The 1,038-nt window shown below is 40.9% G+C and overlaps 1 protein-coding gene across 1 annotated transcript in view; it reads left to right on the forward strand.

Annotated features, from left to right (window-relative positions):
* Positions 1 to 1,038, forward strand: part of LOC106530959 (alpha-2-macroglobulin) — a 61,288-nt gene that overhangs the window by 58,711 nt on the left and 1,539 nt on the right. Inside the window, exons 33-36 of the mRNA XM_014026695.1 lie at positions 272 to 362; positions 468 to 536; positions 621 to 726; positions 811 to 854. Coding sequence (XP_013882149.1) covers positions 272 to 362; positions 468 to 536; positions 621 to 726; positions 811 to 845 — 301 coding nt within the window. The 3' untranslated portion in view covers positions 846 to 854. The remainder of the gene's footprint in view (positions 1 to 271; positions 363 to 467; positions 537 to 620; positions 727 to 810; positions 855 to 1,038) is intronic.

Raw genomic sequence — 1,038 nt, forward strand, 5'->3', positions numbered from 1 at the left:
GGTTTCTAAGGTTATTCTTCTACATATTAAAAAAGTTGTTAAACATCTGAATGGTGCACTACTGCTACTAGTGGTGAGAAAGTGAATCGCACCTTATTCAAAATCAATGCAGTCCCACGGCCCTCTGCGGCCCAAAGTTAAAAACTGTTGTTCTTTGGAGGCCCTCAGGGTGGCGCTCGTGGCCCACAATTGGGCCGTGGCCCATGGGTTAAGAATCTTTGGCTTATAGGCATGCAAGTACAACCCAAAAGCACGTTATTTTCTTTTCCAGGTACAGTGGAAAGGAAGACAACACCAACATGCTGATCCTTGATATCACCTTGCTTTCTGGATTCATCCCAGACTCTCAGTCTTTGAAGGAAGTGAGTAACTCCAGTATTTTTCACCTGAATTGAGAAGTTTAAAGTATGTACATATGAGCTCATCATGAGGGTGATACTAAAACAGATTGATGTATCTACTTGTAGCTTGAAAGTGCTCTGCTGGTGAATCGTGTTGAACAAAAGGATGGTCACGTTCTGGTGTACTTGGAAGGGGTAAGAGAAATGGAGAATGGAGTAATGTACATAATACCACATGAATTATTTACTAAGTGTGCTCTGTTTGTGTCTTCTGCTCAGCTTATGAAGGATGTACCAGTCAACCTCAGTTTGGTACTTTTACAGCAGATCCCAGTGCACAATCTAAAACCAGCTGTGATTGCCCTCTATGACTACTACCAGCCAAGTAAATCCTCTAATAGAAAGAACAAAACACATTGGACTCTGACTTGGACACCTATAAAACATTTATCACATTGTTTCTTTTTAGGTGACCGAGCTGAGAGAGAATATACAGCAATGTGACTGATCAAGGTAACAAATCACAACAGCTTTACAAAAAATACAACTTGATTGATGAAGTCTTTATTGTCATTGTACGGAGCACAAGGAAATTACATTTAAGAACACCCATTTCAAGAAGACACACATGACAAAAACATGGGGGAACAGGTGTACAGGTCATGCAGCAACCAGCAGGGGTTGAGCTACCTTTAAA

The sequence above is a fragment of the Austrofundulus limnaeus genome, unplaced genomic scaffold (assembly GCF_001266775.1).
Source record: "Austrofundulus limnaeus strain Quisiro unplaced genomic scaffold, Austrofundulus_limnaeus-1.0 Scaffold582, whole genome shotgun sequence".
In the NCBI taxonomy this organism is placed as follows: domain Eukaryota; kingdom Metazoa; phylum Chordata; class Actinopteri; order Cyprinodontiformes; family Rivulidae; genus Austrofundulus; species Austrofundulus limnaeus.